Here is a 14,990-nt window from a genome sequence, read left to right as displayed (position 1 = left end):
CAAAATACATGGTCATACGTACACACACACACACACACACACACACACACACACACACACACACACACACACACACACACACACACACACACACACACACATACACACATACAGGACTGGGTAAGGTGTGATTGGAACTGAATTGTATAGCCTGGATGGTTTCAACAGTTTGTACATTGGAATGATTTATGTATGTGTCTTTGCTGTTGGATGATGACTTCTGTGTACTGTAAAGTTTAATGTAGGTTTTTGCTATTTTTGTTTGTTTTGTTTTTGTTTTTCTCTGTCTTGTTTTTAAATGTATGTATTAAATGTATTGTTTTTATGTAGACCCTAGTAAGACTAGCAGTGCTTTAGGGCACAGCTAATGGGGATCCTGATAAATAAACTAAAGTAGACTAAACTAAACAGCCCACAGACGCTTGATCAGCTTGAGATCTGGGGAATTTGGGGCCAATGCAGCACCTTGAACTAATTGTCATGTTCTTCAAACCATTCCTGATTTTTTTTCCCCAGTGTGGCTGGTTGCATTATCCTTCTGAAAGAGACCCCTGCCCTCAGGGAATATTGTTGTGCCCTCAGGGAATATTGTTGCTATGAAGGGGTGTACCTGGTCTGCAATAATGTTTAGGTAGGCGGCACATGTCAAAGTAGCATCCACATGAATGCCAGGACCCAAGGTTTCCCAGCAGAATATTACCCAGAGCACCACACCGCCTCCACCGGCTCCATTTATTGTTATGCTGAAGATACACAGATGTACCTGCCTGTTAGATCCACAAACCCTGGAGTGCTGAGTCCACTTAAGGTATGCCTTTGTGATGTCAAAAACTGGACGTCAAACAATTTTCTTCACCTGAATTCAATCAGAACAGAGATCCTTGTCATTGGGTCTCAGCACATGGCAAAACAAATTCTGCCATCTGCTGGTTACTTATCAGATCACATCAATATTGTTCCAAGGAGTCTTGGTGTCTGGTTTGATAATAGTTCAAGTTTTGAGTAGCACACTACAAAGCTTGTACAAACATGTTTCTATCATCTTAGAAATATCTAAAAAAAATCGATCTATGTTAACGTTTAAAGACACAGAGAACAAATTGAATGTCTCCATCTCATCATACCTGCATTACTGCAACAGTCTTTTTACTTGCCTAAACCAAAAATCATTTGATGGACTCCAGACTGTACAGAACTCAGCTGCCAGGCTTTAGCCAGAACCAAGAGATGTGATCACATCACTCCAGTTTTAGCCTCTTTACACTGCCCCCTAGAATGTTTTAGAGTAGATTTTAAGATCTTACTGATTACTGTTAAGGCTCTTCATGGCCTTCACCAGTATGTCCTTTGAGATCCTCGGGCAAAGGTCTTTTGTCTGTTCCAGAGGCCCTGCTGAAAACTGAAGGGGACAGAGCGTTTGCAGTTTGGACCCTAGGCTCTGGAACGATCTGCCCAAGGAAATCAGGTTGGCCGAGGCATCGATCGCTTATAAGCATCTTCTTAATATATACTTTTATCAAAGAGCCTTTCCTGATTTTACTTGAGTCTTGATATTTTTATCCGTCTTTTATTGTCTTTTATTAGTTTTCTATACATACATTTTTTATTTCTATTTTGCTGCCTTTTTGAAGCACTTTGTAACATGGATTTTGAAGTGCTCTATAATTAAGATAATGATGTAATAATAACAATTAATATTATTATCATTATTAACAACAAAAGTCCACACAGTGAATCGGTCAATGGTTTACGCTACCCTTCTGAACAGACCAGACCTAGGTTACATCACATGACAACAACAGAACAACTGTTGGTCTTACACAAAACATGGCTAGCAGAATAACAGCCACACTCTAATCACAACACACAAATGCCTCCTGCATAGTAAAACATCCCGGTGGCAACCTCACTATGATAATACACCATAATACAGAACCTATCACACTTTTGTTCAACACCTTGCAAAAACAGAATGGAAACACCACAGAACTAAATAAAATCACAATCACCACCACACAAGATACAGCACACAGGATGCAGGTGCATAGCACACATGCCACACATTGCTTCTGTTATAGGTTAGCCTATCCTACATCATGCGAGTCAATCTGATAACAAGCATGAAACCATCCAGACCCACGCTGCAGTGTGGATTGGTACATTTAATAAAATGGAAGTGTTTTAGTTAGATTACTATGATTCTGAGGACTTTTGAAATGTATATCGTTAATAAATCAAAGACTAACGAGCGTGTGTTTAGTCCCTCTCAGGTCATGCATGAGTGAGTGAGTGAACACAGAGTGTGATACATAGCCCACGGTGGCAGTTGGGTGGTGTCGTGGCAAAAAACAGAAATAGACCAGTTGCATCGCAGTTAGGGACAGAATCACATACAAAAAACGTTAATAATAAATAGGACAAGGGCAAGTCCTCACAAACACAAAGGTGAAGTGATTAATTCCCTGGTTCTTATGTTAAATCAAAAGTGACCACAGGGCAGCTTGTTAGCTAGCCAACTCAGTGAAGAGAAGAAGTTCACGTGGTGACGTAAATGGGGTGATTTGAGCGCCGCCACGCATGGATGCCACAACAGGAATATACACAGCATTGTGTTTATTATAACGGAGGCAAATGTTCTGAAATTGGAATGTAATGAGCGAATAAACACAAATTTGCCGTATTTTTACTATCATTATTAATTTCAGGAACCTTAATGTACAGAAAAATAAAAATCTATAACCTGTGACACAAAAATGGACGTTGTTTCAGAGCTCCCCCTAAATTTATAAAGGTAGACTTTCAGGTAGTGTGTCCTTTTCAGGGGACCCGAGCTCCCCTTAGCTGCCCAAAAATTCAAACCCAAAACAGTTGCTCATCACAGAAAGAAACTCTAATACAATAACATCACTGTGGAGCTGGATGGGTCACTTAGTAGGCTGCAAGGCTTCATGTCTTATACGATATATCTGATCTGGCTTTTTAAAACAGTCACCTATATATAGATACCAGACAATAACATTATGGCTGCTGTAATGCACATTAATGTATTTCATACTGTATGGTTGATACGGTATAGGCTAGTGACTGTCTACCCCAATTTCTTATCATCCACAGTTACAGGCAGTGAATTTAGCTGTAATTGCATTACTCTGCCATATTGCAGCACATTGTTAATATGGACACATTTACAGTTGAAACAGTTAACAGATGTCCTTTGACTTTCATAGTTATACCAAGGAGAATACCATTTCCTGCTTAGGTTAACCTTCAGAGTGAAATATTACCGATAGTCTACCAGATTACATTACAGCAGTTAGATTATTTATACAGTACTGGTTATTTCATAACATCAATTAAACTCAACATAATTGACAGCTGCCAGGGAATATTACTCTGTAATGTACATACTCAGCAGTTACTGGTTTTGACTGCTGTCAGATTATATAGATATACCATAGAAGAGAGATTTTCCTTTTTCACATTACAGATGAGCATGACCAAGAGCACAGCAAGATTATGAATTGATTTATTACTGAATAAGAATAAGAGCCTTTGAAATAAGAGCACTATTAGAAAAGTAGCACAACATTTAACCATGTCAAGGTCATTTTAAAGGACAGTTTAAGTCTGTCTGACAAAATGAAAACACTTTTACAGATGGTACGCTCTAAACGTCACACATGTCAAACAATTAACATCTGTCAACATTTTGTTTCTCTCCCAAATAGGATTTTATATCATTTTGGAAATAAACTTCTCAATTCTTTGGTGAAATGTGCCAGAAAGCTGTAATTTCCATAGTCGAGGTTCAATGGTTCCCTCCGGTCCAAGAATAGAGATGCACTTCAGAAGGTATTTGCTTCATGTTTCATATTCAAACTCTGCTATAGGCTACAGGAAGAACTTGTGTGAATTCCTCAGATGGGTGGTGTGCTCCCTTCACACTGTGATTTGCATAGTCAAGGTTGACTGATTCCTGCTGTGCTCAGAATAAACTCTGTCAACAGATGTTCACGTCTCAGAGGGACTCTGCATCAGGTTTCGAACCCTTCTGTTTCAGGTCATGTTAAACAATATGTGCCTCTGTAATGTCACACTCCACTTTTAATTGTATTTTCCAAACCAACCCAGTCCTGGGTGCTCCACTGAAGTATTAGCTTTTTTTTTTAACATTTTTGGAATTGGATTTTTTCCCCAACTAAAGCAAGGATTTATCGTTATATATTTTGACCACATCCCAATGGGAATAGTTAGTCGGGGCTTTACTCATAGTGAGTCACTTTGGATAAACATGTCAGCTATGACAGAACTGTAAAAGCTAGTCTCAGTTTATTTTCATTACTGGGATGAGCTCTCTACAGCACATGTTATAGTTTCTATGTTGTTACTATAGCAGATTATAAACCCATATTATAGGCCTACCTACTATGGGTTGAGCAGTATCTGTAAATTATTTAAAGGATTTTGATTTCAGCTTCAGCTGGGTCCACAGTTTTGAAGTTCATGACAAATGAAAAAATGAAAAATTGGATGAATTGACCAAAAACTTTATTAACTTTTGAACAGCAGACAAGCAGAAATAAATTCAGCAACAGAAACCAACAGTAGAAGCAACAGATGAACTTAACCAAAGTGCCCCTCTCCCCAAACTCATCCCTACACACTTAACTACAGCAAACCTAAGCATGCATGCTAGAAACTGCAAGGGGGCTTTTGTGTTCGCATTTCTGCCTAATTTTTACTCATCTATTTTTATAAACCCATGCATTTGAGTGAAGGTTGCTTCTCGCCAGTAAGCTGGGCATTTCTCTAGATACTACACTGTGTCCTCCTGAGCTCAGTGGACTGTCTGCTGCCCTCATGGGCCACCAAGCAGGTGTACAGATCTCCTTCATCCCAGCTGGCTTTGCTGAGGGTCAGGATGCTGCTGCGGCTGTACCCAGAGCTGCTCCACGCCTCCTGTCCCGTCAGGATGCCCGCCGTCACCTCCCTCCCATCCTTTTGCCAAGTCACCTGCGCTCCTTTTGGGGAGTAGTTGTTCAGCAGACAGGACAGTGTGGCCGAACCCTTGGACAACTCCTCAGAAGAGGGGGGGAGCAGGGAGAGGGTGGGTTTGACTGGAGCACCCGCTGTAAAGAGAGATACAACTGAATACATTGACTTGATTAACTGTGTTTTATTTATTGCACTTCAAAACTACCACTACTCATCATAATAATGTTCATGCTATTGTGGTGTCTAACTAAGTACATTTAGCATTAAGTGTATAATATTGTAGTCTTTGTTTTCATGTATTTATTTGTACAGTATTTTCCCCATAATCTATTTGTACAGTAGCCTATGTGTGTTTTCTTTTAATCTGCTGTCTTTACTGCACCTGCAGGGACTACAGTTGAAATTAGTGATGCTAGCTAAACTGCCACATTTACAGACATGTTTATCAATGTACACTGTCTCTGCATAACTAGTGAATAAACTAAGCTAATATTCAGAATTGCATGCATTTTTCCAACGTTAACAATAAATAAAGGATGAAATAAACAATATGACATAGGCTGTAATTCATAAGTTAAATACTCTACAAGTTTAACATAGAATTAGTTTTAAAAGGAGTTTTCAATTGTTCTCAAAAGCATGCATATGAATGTGTGTCGCACACAAACTGAATATGGAATGACCTAATTCCTCAGATTCCCAGTGATTTAGCAGATTATAAATCTGTAAGTTAAACATGGGCTTTACATGAGACTGTATACTGTGTGTAGCCTCTATTCAACATTTTTAGTATGAGTAAAGGTCATTTAACCGCCGCTGTACCTGGAGCTGATTTACAGTGTTGCGGTGCAATTGTCATGCAACAATTTCTGCAGCTTTTACTAATACAAGACAACTAAAATATACACGGTTTAGCGATCAACCGTCGAATAAATGGCTCAGTTTTGAAGATTTTGATTTCAATTTGTCATGTAAAATTTCCAAACTTACAGCATTGTTCAGGTTTTAGCAAATGGTCGACTAAGGCTATAATTTGAAATTATATTATGATTCTACAGCATACTGATGTTGTTAGAATAACATGGGTCAACTTCACAATATTCAGTCATTGCATTTCGACCCTGGAGTCGTGTTAAATGTCACGACTGACTCCAAATGAATCATTAACAAATCAAAATCCAATTTTTTCCTCAAATCAACACTCGACATACGTAGGGACACATTTAAAGAAGCAACTGATATAGAAAACGACTATGGAGAGACAAATGTACAAGAGAAATCACTTACATCTGATGATGATCTCAGTGCCGCCACCAAAAGTGTACCACAGTGATAAAGCCTCGTTGAGACGCCGTACAAAAACCTCCTTTCCGCTTGACAGACCTCGAGGGCTGCTGTTCAGCACGCTCACATGCCCGAGCACAGCCTTATTAGTGTATATGGCAAGACGTTTTAGCTTTTAATCCCTCTGTTTTTAGTCCAGCTTCACCACTTGGCCACTTTTTATATCAGACAATAGATGACAATCAGTCTATTTATAATCCCATTGTACATCACAAGAATCGATGAAAAATACCAAATTCATGATATCCACATTCTATTTTAGCTATTCTATCAACCAAAAGTTACATTTTAAATGTTATTTTAACTAGTTAAAATGCAATTTTTGTACTTCAGCAATTCAAATTTTGACATCAAGATTAAATTCTAACTCCTGAGGATTACAACTTTCCCCCATTCATTGCAGTGAGAGCTGTAATTCAAAGGAACTAAAACATAACTTACGGATATCAGAAATTAAATTATTTGTTCCAGAAATGGAATATTAAGTAGTTAAAGTGCCAATTATTGAAATAAGAAATTTTATTTTCAATATCAGCATTTGGAACATAATTGTTGATATCAGAAATTGAATTTCTGATATTAACAATTTAACTTCTTAAACAACTGGCATTTCAACTACTTAAAAGTTAATTATAACTACTTAAAATTCAATTTCTGATATCAAAATTACATATTTTAAGTAAAAAATGAATTTTTGATAATAATAAAGGACATTAAAAGCTGGAACAGCTTGTCATATTTTCCTCCATGGATATCCAGTGGCCAAAATGTTGATCCAGTACCCACAGTGATTTCTGTTTTCTTGGCAATTGAGACTTTGCCATTGCTAGTTTGGCCGACTGCATGGTCCTCTATAGTGTGACCCCTATAGGCAATACAAGTCATGTGTGTATCCCTACACATCAACTGTTAATGCTGTATAGAGTTCCCTGTGTTTTAATTGTGTCCTTTCAAGATGCATCTGGTATAAATGACAAAAATACCAAAGATGCTGATCAAAAAAGTTCCAAAAATTGACACCACATATGGAAGAAAAGGAAATGAGTGTATATGGTGTTACTGAAATGTAACCTGAGAACAGGGCCTGTTCAAGTCTTTTTGTGGTCCTAAGCAGTATTTGATTTGTCCTCCTTGTGTCCAAGAACCACTTTGTTAATCCTACGACTTCACAGTGTAAGAGGCAGCTTAGTTGGCTTAAACCTTAGGTCGGCCCTGCCTACACGGGAGATATTTGTACAGCCTTCTGTCACTGTGTGATTGCACAGCCATGAAGACAGATATTACTCTGACAGTAGCAAATCCCTGCGTCCTCAGCCTGGACTGCCATGACAGTCAGGGTGAAGTCACTCCCAGATCTACCGGCGCTGAACCGAGAGGGAATTCCTGTCAGGAGAGAGAGTTCCCTGTGCCAGTCAAGGCTTTGGGACTTTTCCTGGTTGTTGATCATACCAGGCTTGACATTGTTGGTTACACGATGGACCGTGTCAAAAACTTTGTCTTAAAAGGCAAAATAGTGCACAGAAAACACACAAGATCCCAGAAGAAAGCTGTCTGCTTGGGATATTCTGGCAATCAAGCAAGAAATGGAGAGATTGCCCTTGAGCTCAAATTCACAGACAGGACTGAACCACACCTAACACATGCTGTGAAGCATAGTGTAACAGAGGGCTAAGATGAAGAAAAGGGCCAACAATGCCACCTGTGGAATTGCACCCCAGGAAATATCATTTCTCTTTAAAACCAAAGTTAAGGATTTGAAGCTTAGCCAGGCGAACAGATTCGCTACTGAAAAAGGACAGAGACGTGGTTCAAAAATATAAATACTTTGTTTAATTAATCAAAACAAGAAAGGACAGGAACTGGAGCTGCTAAGGAAATCAAGAAAACCCCCCGATTAAAACCAACATGAAGCCATTGAATCTTTATTACAAATAATTTGTAAAAAGGATCTTTTAATAAAATTAAGAAAATTAAAAAAAAACAAACACTGCAGCACCAAAAAATGCCCAGCCTACACAAATAATGGTAACCAAACTAGAAAGCTAGGCTGAGGCCAACTGTGGAAGGCAGACTAACTGAGGAGTGTCCAGAGGTGCTACCAATACTCACCTTCCGTGCAGCACAGCAAACCCACAGCAAACCTCACAGCAGACTGGTGAACTCTCCACACGTGTCCCGGTGCTCCTGCTCACACACACACACACACACATGCAGGGACCTCACCACAAGTGCCTAGCCTCCCACAAGATGACACTCAGGCCGCTGAGGGGAATAACTGACAAAATAAGTCAAATAGGTCAACTAAAAAACCAAACTAAAGAAGGGTCAACCCTGTTAGTAATCAAAAGAAACTAAGGCAAAACAGCAGCAGGTGAACCACCTCTAGCAGGGAACCCTGACACCAGGAAATACTCCTGATAACCAGCACAACAGTGGCAGCAACCACTAGGGGTTCCACGCTAGAAGTTCAGGAACTGCAGCACCAACTACCAGACACATGCGAGGCCGAGGAAGAGAGAAGGCAAAAAAAGGACTGCACAGGTGGTCACAGGTGGCTTAGATAACCTGGCCCTTATGAGGAGATTGGCTGAGGGAGGAGTCAGACCTGGAGCTGCATTCACAACCACTCAACCTACCAATGAAGCATTCCCCAACACAATAGGAAAGGTTCTGATAGTTCGCACAAGACCTCCCCTTACCAAGACACATAATGAACAACGTCTGGCCTTGTGTCAGAAACACCTGAAAATGATGTCAATAATGTTATTTCAAATGAGGAGATGAGATCTACCTTGGTTGGAGTGGATGGCTGGGTGCAGGTTTGGATAAAAGCAGGTACAGAGGCTCTGAAGCGGGCGGCAGAGAGGGTCATGATAGGGGTTGAAATCACTCAGGATGAAATCATTGGCCCATTTAGAGTTTAAAAAATGAATTTGGAGTGATAATGTGTTTTTTTGTGGCAAATATCTTACTTCCTTGGCTGAGAAACAAGTCAGCCGCATTCAAGGAACAGCTCATGTTCATACATGACAACGTCCCATCCCAGGCCTCACAACATTCAAGAGGTTGGCAGGAATGGAAAGGGTACACAAGTGACTGGATTATGGAGTGGTCAGCTGGTTCATCTGATATCAGCTGCATTGAGAACTTCTTGTCTTCCCTGAAATAGTGAATATACACAAGTGGAAAGCAGTATACCTCCAAAGAAATGCTCTGGAAGGATCTGCAGGATGCTGCAAAAAGCTTCACAAAATCTGTTATCGAAAATTTCAAGAAAATTATGGATGACAGACTTGTTTCTGTGATTTAGAATAAGGATGGGTACATCTTGAAGTAGGCTGGATCTGAGACTTAACATTAATGATGCCTAATCTTTCAAGATATCTAAAAAAAAAGTGATACGTAATTATGCGCCCCACAGTGTGTATGTGGGAAGGCTGATCTACTGTCATATTGACTGACTGTCCAACAGAATCGCCAGATTCTCATCACCTTTCAAATGGGTAGAATAATGCAATATCGAAGGGATTACAGTTTTAATGTAGGTTTTTGGTGGGTTAGCCTACTTGTATATTTGTACTTCATCTCCTGAATCAGTGGAGACACATTTCAGACAATCTGGTTAGTGTAAAAATTTAAAAAATCATCTAGAAATGTCTTCTGATGGGTCCTGTCAAGCTGCTACAGAGACGTTCTCTTTCAACCGAGGAAGGTTTTTTTGTGCAAGTTGTTATCACTGTGTGATCGGTACGGCTTCATGCTGCAGACAGTAGTAAACTGCGTTATCCTCAGCCTGGACTCTACTGATGGTCAGGGTGAAGTCAGTCCGAGACCCACTGCCACTAAACCTCCATGGAGCTCCTGACTCAAGACTGTTTGTATTGAAATGAGGAGTTTAGGAGATTCTCCAGATTTCTGTTGGTACCAGGAGACACAGGGAAGACTGCAAGCAGAATAAGTAGGTGAACTCAGTTTGCATCCCAGACTCACTGATTCTCCTACATTGATAACCCTGAAGGAGTCTGAGTCACAGTGACCTGACCGCTTCATCCTGAAAACAAAAACACAACAACAGACTGAAAGTGAAGGCCTTCATTCTCTCAGATGTACATTTGGAAATCTCTTTGAAAGGACTGATTTGTTACTCCAGCCATCCATCCATTATCCAACCCATTTATCCTGCTCTCAGGGTCATGGGGATGCTGGAGCTTATCCCAGCAGTCATTGTGCGGCAGGCGGGGAGACACCCTGGACAGGACGCCAGGCCATTGCAATGCCTGATTTGTTGCTCATTAGGGCCTGAGTTGTTACTCATTAAATCAAATAAACACATATAATTCCTTTTTTTTTCTTAATTTATTTCTGATTTTTCCCTTTTTCTCCCAATTTAGTGGCCAATCGCTCCCTATTCTTGTTCAAACACCCACCCTCGCACTACATGCATTCACCAACTGCATCTCTCTGGCCGGCAGTCTCAAAGGAGATGCCTCGCCACTTCCGTGACAAGGTGAATCCAGGCCGAACCACTGCTTTTTCCGACACACACAGAGACACATTCATGTAACAAACCCAAGCCGACCCCCTCCCCCCCTGCCGAAGACAGCGTTGCCAATTATTGCTGCTTCATTGAATCCGGCCATAGTCGGATCTGATGAGACCGGGACACGAACCCCAATCCCCAGTGGGCAACTGCATCAACACAAAGCTGATGCTTAGACCGCTACAACACTGCGGAACCAGAACTCCTTTTTTAAAAGATTTTGTTCCAAATTAACTTAAAGAAACAAACAGGAACTTAGTAGAAATAATGTGTAAACCAACAAAATATGTCAAGTGGCAAATTGTTACTTACATACTTGTTTTGGCATTTTTATGTTAATTTTCTTAAAGAAGGGAATAATCACACCATTAATGATCATCCATCCATCCATCCATCCATCCATTATTTGAACCGCTTATCCTGCTCTCAGGGTCGTGGGCATGCTGGAGCCTATTCCAGCAGTCATTGGACGGCAGGCGGGGAGACACCCTGGACAGGCCGCCAGGCCATCACTGGGCCCACACACACACATTCACACCTAGGGACAATGTAGTACGGCCAATACACCTGACTTACATGTCTTTGGACTGTGGGAGGAAACCGGAGCCCCTGGAGGAAACCCACACAGACGCGGGGAGAACATGCAAACTCCACACAGAGGATGACCCGGGATGACCCACCAAGGTTTAACTACCTCGGGGCTCGAACCCAGGACCTTCTTTCTGTGAGGCGACCGCACTAACGACTGTGCAACTGTGCCGCTTTTTAATGATCAATTGATATGAATTATTGTGACATGTAGTTAAATAAATTATTAAACATGTTGGTGCATCAGGTTATATTTGGTTAAATCATAATTCTTTTACATTGGTCTCAAACAACAAGGCAACGTGATTGAAAACTCTGAAATCAGCTGTTTTCTAAACATATTCTGTGAAGCACTGACTTTTATCAATGGATGGACCAATTTATTTTGTCCATTTTCTGAGGAGATTAAACTCCAGTTTCAGAGGTTTGGGGGATTCAGTGATGTTTCAAAGTAAATCTCACAATTTCATGTAATGTAGGATTTACTTTCCATTTTATTGAAATGATACTTTTTGCATTTGAGGACAACAAAAGTAAAACACTGAAAAAACTGAAAAATTTGAAAAGAATATTTAATGTTTTTTTTAAATTTGTGCAGTAGTGTGAAAGCAGTATTACAATAACAACAATAGATAAGAAAAACTAAAGATGCAATTAAAACTAAATATTAAGTCATTATTAACGAATATTAAATATCAAATAAACAAGACCAAGTGTTAAATATTGCAATAATTCTATTAATATCATTATTATTTCATTATTATTATTATTATTATTATTATTATTATTGATGTTGTTGTTCTAGAGCTTATCGTATGTTCCAGCTGGCAGATCAGTCACTGTGAAACAGATGGAGGTTTTTGTACGGCTCTCTATCACCGTGTGAACACATACTGAATATCGATATAGTGTAAACTCTGACAGTAGTAAACTGCTGTATCCTCAGCCTGGACTCCACTGATGGTCATGGTGAAGTCAGTCCCAGACCCACTGCCACTAAACCTCGATGGAGTTCCTGACTCAAGAATGTATATGTAATAAATGAGGAGTTTAGGAGTTTCTCCAGGTTTCTGTTGGTACCAGGAGACATAGGTAGTGCTTCCCGAAGTATAAGCAGGTTGACTCAGTTTGCATCCCAGACTCACTGGTTCTCCTACATTGCCAGTTTTCACTGAAGGAGTCTGAGTCACAGTGACCTGACTGCTTGATTCTGAAAACAAAAACACACAAACAGAGTGAAAGTGAAGGTCTTCATTCTCTCACATGTACATTTGGAAATCTCTGTGAAAGGACTGATTTGTTACTCATTAAATCAAATAAACACATATAATCCTTTCTTAAGGTTTTGTTTTAACTTCAACTAAACAGTGTAAAACACAAACAGGGACTTGGTAGAAATAAAGTGTAGGTTGGGAAACACAAATTGTTGAGATCAGAGAAAGTTCTTTCAGGAGAGAAAAAGTTCAGATGAGGAAAACAAGAAGACAGTGAATCATCTCTGCCGGTCTTACCTTGAATAAAGGCAGCACATGTCAGCATGAAAATGGTGGTCAAACACATGGTTTTTACCTTTGCTGTCACAATGAACAAGTGTTGGTGATTTTGCTTTGGACCTGCAGAGTTATAAAGATTTCATGAGCACTGAAGCGTGTCCTTCAAATAAGAAGTGTCCTCTCTATGCAAATGACCTTCCTGATTAAACTGCTGTTAGCAGCAGATGTGTATATAATGTCCTGTGAGGAAACACCGTCTTGTGTGTGCTGCAGTCAGTTATTACAGTAGTTACCATCACCTTCTTTGACTAATGCCAAGTTAGATTACGAAGGACATTATTTTGGATTAATAATATGAGAAAGACTCTAAAAACATTCCTAAAACCATAAGGAGTTTTCTCTTTAATACTCCTGTATTCATGTTTTAATGCTGTTGACTTTGAGATCATACCGTTCACACACATTTACAGAAATCCTTTTCATGATCCAGCTAGAATTCCTCTTGTGGGGACTTATTTTGTGTACAAATATGAGCTGCCCTATCTAGGATGCCAATGTAACCCACATGATTACATGTACCCTGTGACGTATGTAAGTTCCACGAGTAGCCTCTAGGAGGCACACAAGCTACAGAGTTTAAACCATGCAAACAACCGTCGACAATAGAGAAGAGAAATACGGATATTTAGAAATACGGACAACTTTGACTATGGATACCTGAATTATTGATATTTGAACTACGGATATTTGAGCCACAGGACATTTGAACTACGACAAAAAAGATCCCTCCCACGAAGCTTCCTTGGTGAGCCGCTAGCCAAAGCTAAAAAGTAAACAGCTTTCTGTGTTCCATGTAATCATAGCCATTTACGTAGGATATCTTGATTTTATCCAAAGACAGATGATCTCCCGTTGAAGGAAGAAGGAAGACTCTTTTCTCTTGTGTTTTGTACGCTGCTGGAATCCTGACTGGTTTTTTAGTACCCCGAACAACCCCCCTTGCTACACCCTTTTGGAACCCTTGGATACCCCCTTTGGATTGCCCCCATCATCGCCCTGGATTTGGATTCATCATCATCGCCTCTACATTAACTTGCCCCTGTGATTGTGGTAGGATCTGGACATTGCACCTTGCACAGATTGGAAGACTGAATCATTCCCCCTTTTCTTTTCTTTATTATTTTCTTTGAGTGCACTCATACTTTATTTTGGATTATTTTCTTTAATTTGTTAGTGTAGAATATGGCTGCATGAGTAATATATTAGAAGGGTATAAAATAGAATATAGATAGATATAGACAATAAATAGAATATTAGGAAGAACTTTTAAAAAGTATAATAGAGTAAAATATATATATATATATATATAACACATCTAATTTAGTATTGATATTGAAATAACTTTACTTTGAACTGTTGAAATAAATTGGTTTTTTATTGTAAACTATACCCACGAGTGTGTGTGTTGTCTTTGGGGTGAGTACTAGAATCCGGTCTAGAAAAAAACCTACACCAATCTCCACTGAACTTAGACATTAGACTGTAAACTGTCCCTGCGCAAGCATAGGCCCATTCCCCTGTCGTGCAGGTTACAGAAAGTTGGCGAGCCAGCCAGGAGATTGGTTAATTAGCGTTTCAGGCCATATACTACCCCACTGACCACACCTCTCTATAAAATACTTGATTATATATATTTTTATTTTGAAAATAACACAGTCAATGTGGATCTTTGCAATCAGTATAAAGTCCATGGACAAAACTGCTTATTAGTTGAAGGTGTCAATGAAATGAGCTCTGCCGAAACGATAATAAGCTTCTTCGAACAACATGGGAAGATCTCATCCTGCATCAGAGTTGTGGATGAGCCCAACCAACCTAATGGAAGGGTAATAATAGAATTTGAGTGTGAAAAGTCAATCACCAGGATAACCCCAGATACCCTTGGCCTTATACCTAGCCCTGTTGATCCAACTACTCTATGGAATGTCAGAACAATTAGACAAATATGTCAAGAGGAAATAGGCAAAGAC

The 14,990-nt window shown here is 39.7% G+C and overlaps 1 gene segment (V, D, J or C); it reads right to left on the bottom strand.

Moving 5' to 3' along the window:
* Nucleotides 1-4,538: 4,538 nt before the first annotated feature.
* The window catches only part of LOC130121270 (Ig kappa chain V-III region MOPC 63-like), an 84,681-nt gene continuing 74,229 nt past the window's right edge, over nucleotides 4,539-14,990 (bottom strand). Inside the window, 2 exon segments of the V gene segment in view lie at nucleotides 4,539-5,129; nucleotides 6,283-6,320. Of these exon segments, the coding sequence occupies nucleotides 4,810-5,129; nucleotides 6,283-6,320 (358 nt within the window).

The sequence above is a fragment of the Lampris incognitus genome, chromosome 11 (genome assembly GCF_029633865.1).
Source record: "Lampris incognitus isolate fLamInc1 chromosome 11, fLamInc1.hap2, whole genome shotgun sequence".
Lineage (NCBI taxonomy): Eukaryota > Metazoa > Chordata > Actinopteri > Lampriformes > Lampridae > Lampris > Lampris incognitus.
Note: the sequence above shows the minus strand (reverse complement) of the source record. Positions and strands in the feature narration are given on the sequence as shown.